This window comes from Perkinsus marinus (genome assembly GCF_000006405.1).
Source record: "Perkinsus marinus ATCC 50983 genomic scaffold scf_1104296930262, whole genome shotgun sequence".
Taxonomy (NCBI): Eukaryota; Perkinsozoa; order Perkinsida; family Perkinsidae; genus Perkinsus; species Perkinsus marinus.
The window spans coordinates 1-989 of NW_003216176.1; the positions used below are offsets into that span (position 1 = coordinate 1).

Sequence of the window (989 nt, forward strand, 5' to 3'; positions counted from 1 at the left end):
CAAACGATTAACATTAACAACATTACATTATGGAAACTTCACCCTAGTGATATGAAAAACACTAGTGAAAAACACATTTCACGACTGCTGCATATCACCGCGAATATCGCATTTTCCAGCCACTTCACGTGAAACGGTTGAAACTCCATAAATACGCCGATTTCAAAATACACTATACAGGGTAAACTACTGACCTCGTCGCGAGCACAGCAATCGCCATCGCCACCCTATGGTCGTCGTGGCTGTCTGTAGTTACCGACTGCAGTCCATCAACGACAGGCGAGCCTCCGTGTATGACGAGACCATCCGGACGCTCCTCAGCCACTTTAGAGTGGAAACACCTACCACTAGGCATGACCGCGCGCCACGAAATTGTACAGCCATTTTCTCACAAATTAATGTTCTCAGCCATCGCTGCTATTCGATCACACTCCTTCACTCGCTGATTTGCCACGTTTGTAATACAACTCTCGCCCTACAAGAAACCACGAAATCATCCGGGGGGGGCCCGAGGGGAACTCATTTTCAATTTTCCACGTATGGCTAGGAACACATTCTTCAATCAGTTCCCCATGTAAATGTCATCACATTAGGAACATTTTCCCTATTGTTATCAAACCCCAGGGGACTTCATCTCTCAACGCTAGATAGGTGCCTGTGACCAACCTCAGCGAGTGCCATCAAAACCGCTGCAGTGAGGAAGGAATCCGTCAAATCCGACATATCAACCGTACCACGCGCCTTCAACTTCCCCCCTGGTGGACCTTAACAATAAAAACAACAGTTTACCATCCATCCGTGTGAAATCACAACCAATGCCTCTGTCGGCGCACAGGTACGGTGTGAGAATGTATGCACATGGCCAGCTACATGTGTTGCTGGGGATGTGGAAAATCTGAGAAAATTTTGGGAGACATTGTCGTTGATTTTCCCGATACTTCTACCAAAATCGTCTGGATTTCAAAATGTAGTGAGGAAACTTGCGAGCT

The 989-nt window shown here is 46.8% G+C and overlaps 2 protein-coding genes across 2 annotated transcripts; both read right to left on the minus strand.

Moving 5' to 3' along the window:
• Window positions 1-194: 194 nt before the first annotated feature.
• Pmar_PMAR017965 (hypothetical protein) lies at window positions 195-355 on the minus strand (the record flags this gene model as incomplete). The annotated part of the gene is made up of 1 exon (XM_002787120.1): window positions 195-355. A coding segment is annotated over one exon (161 nt), but the record flags the coding sequence as incomplete, so codon positions are not given.
• Window positions 356-388: 33 nt separating this feature from the next.
• On the minus strand, window positions 389-764 carry Pmar_PMAR017966 (3-phosphoshikimate 1-carboxyvinyltransferase, putative; the record flags this gene model as incomplete). The annotated part of the gene is made up of 2 exons (XM_002787121.1): window positions 389-475; window positions 667-764. Coding segments are annotated over 2 exons (185 nt in total), but the record flags the coding sequence as incomplete, so codon positions are not given.
• Window positions 765-989: the final 225 nt, after the last annotated feature.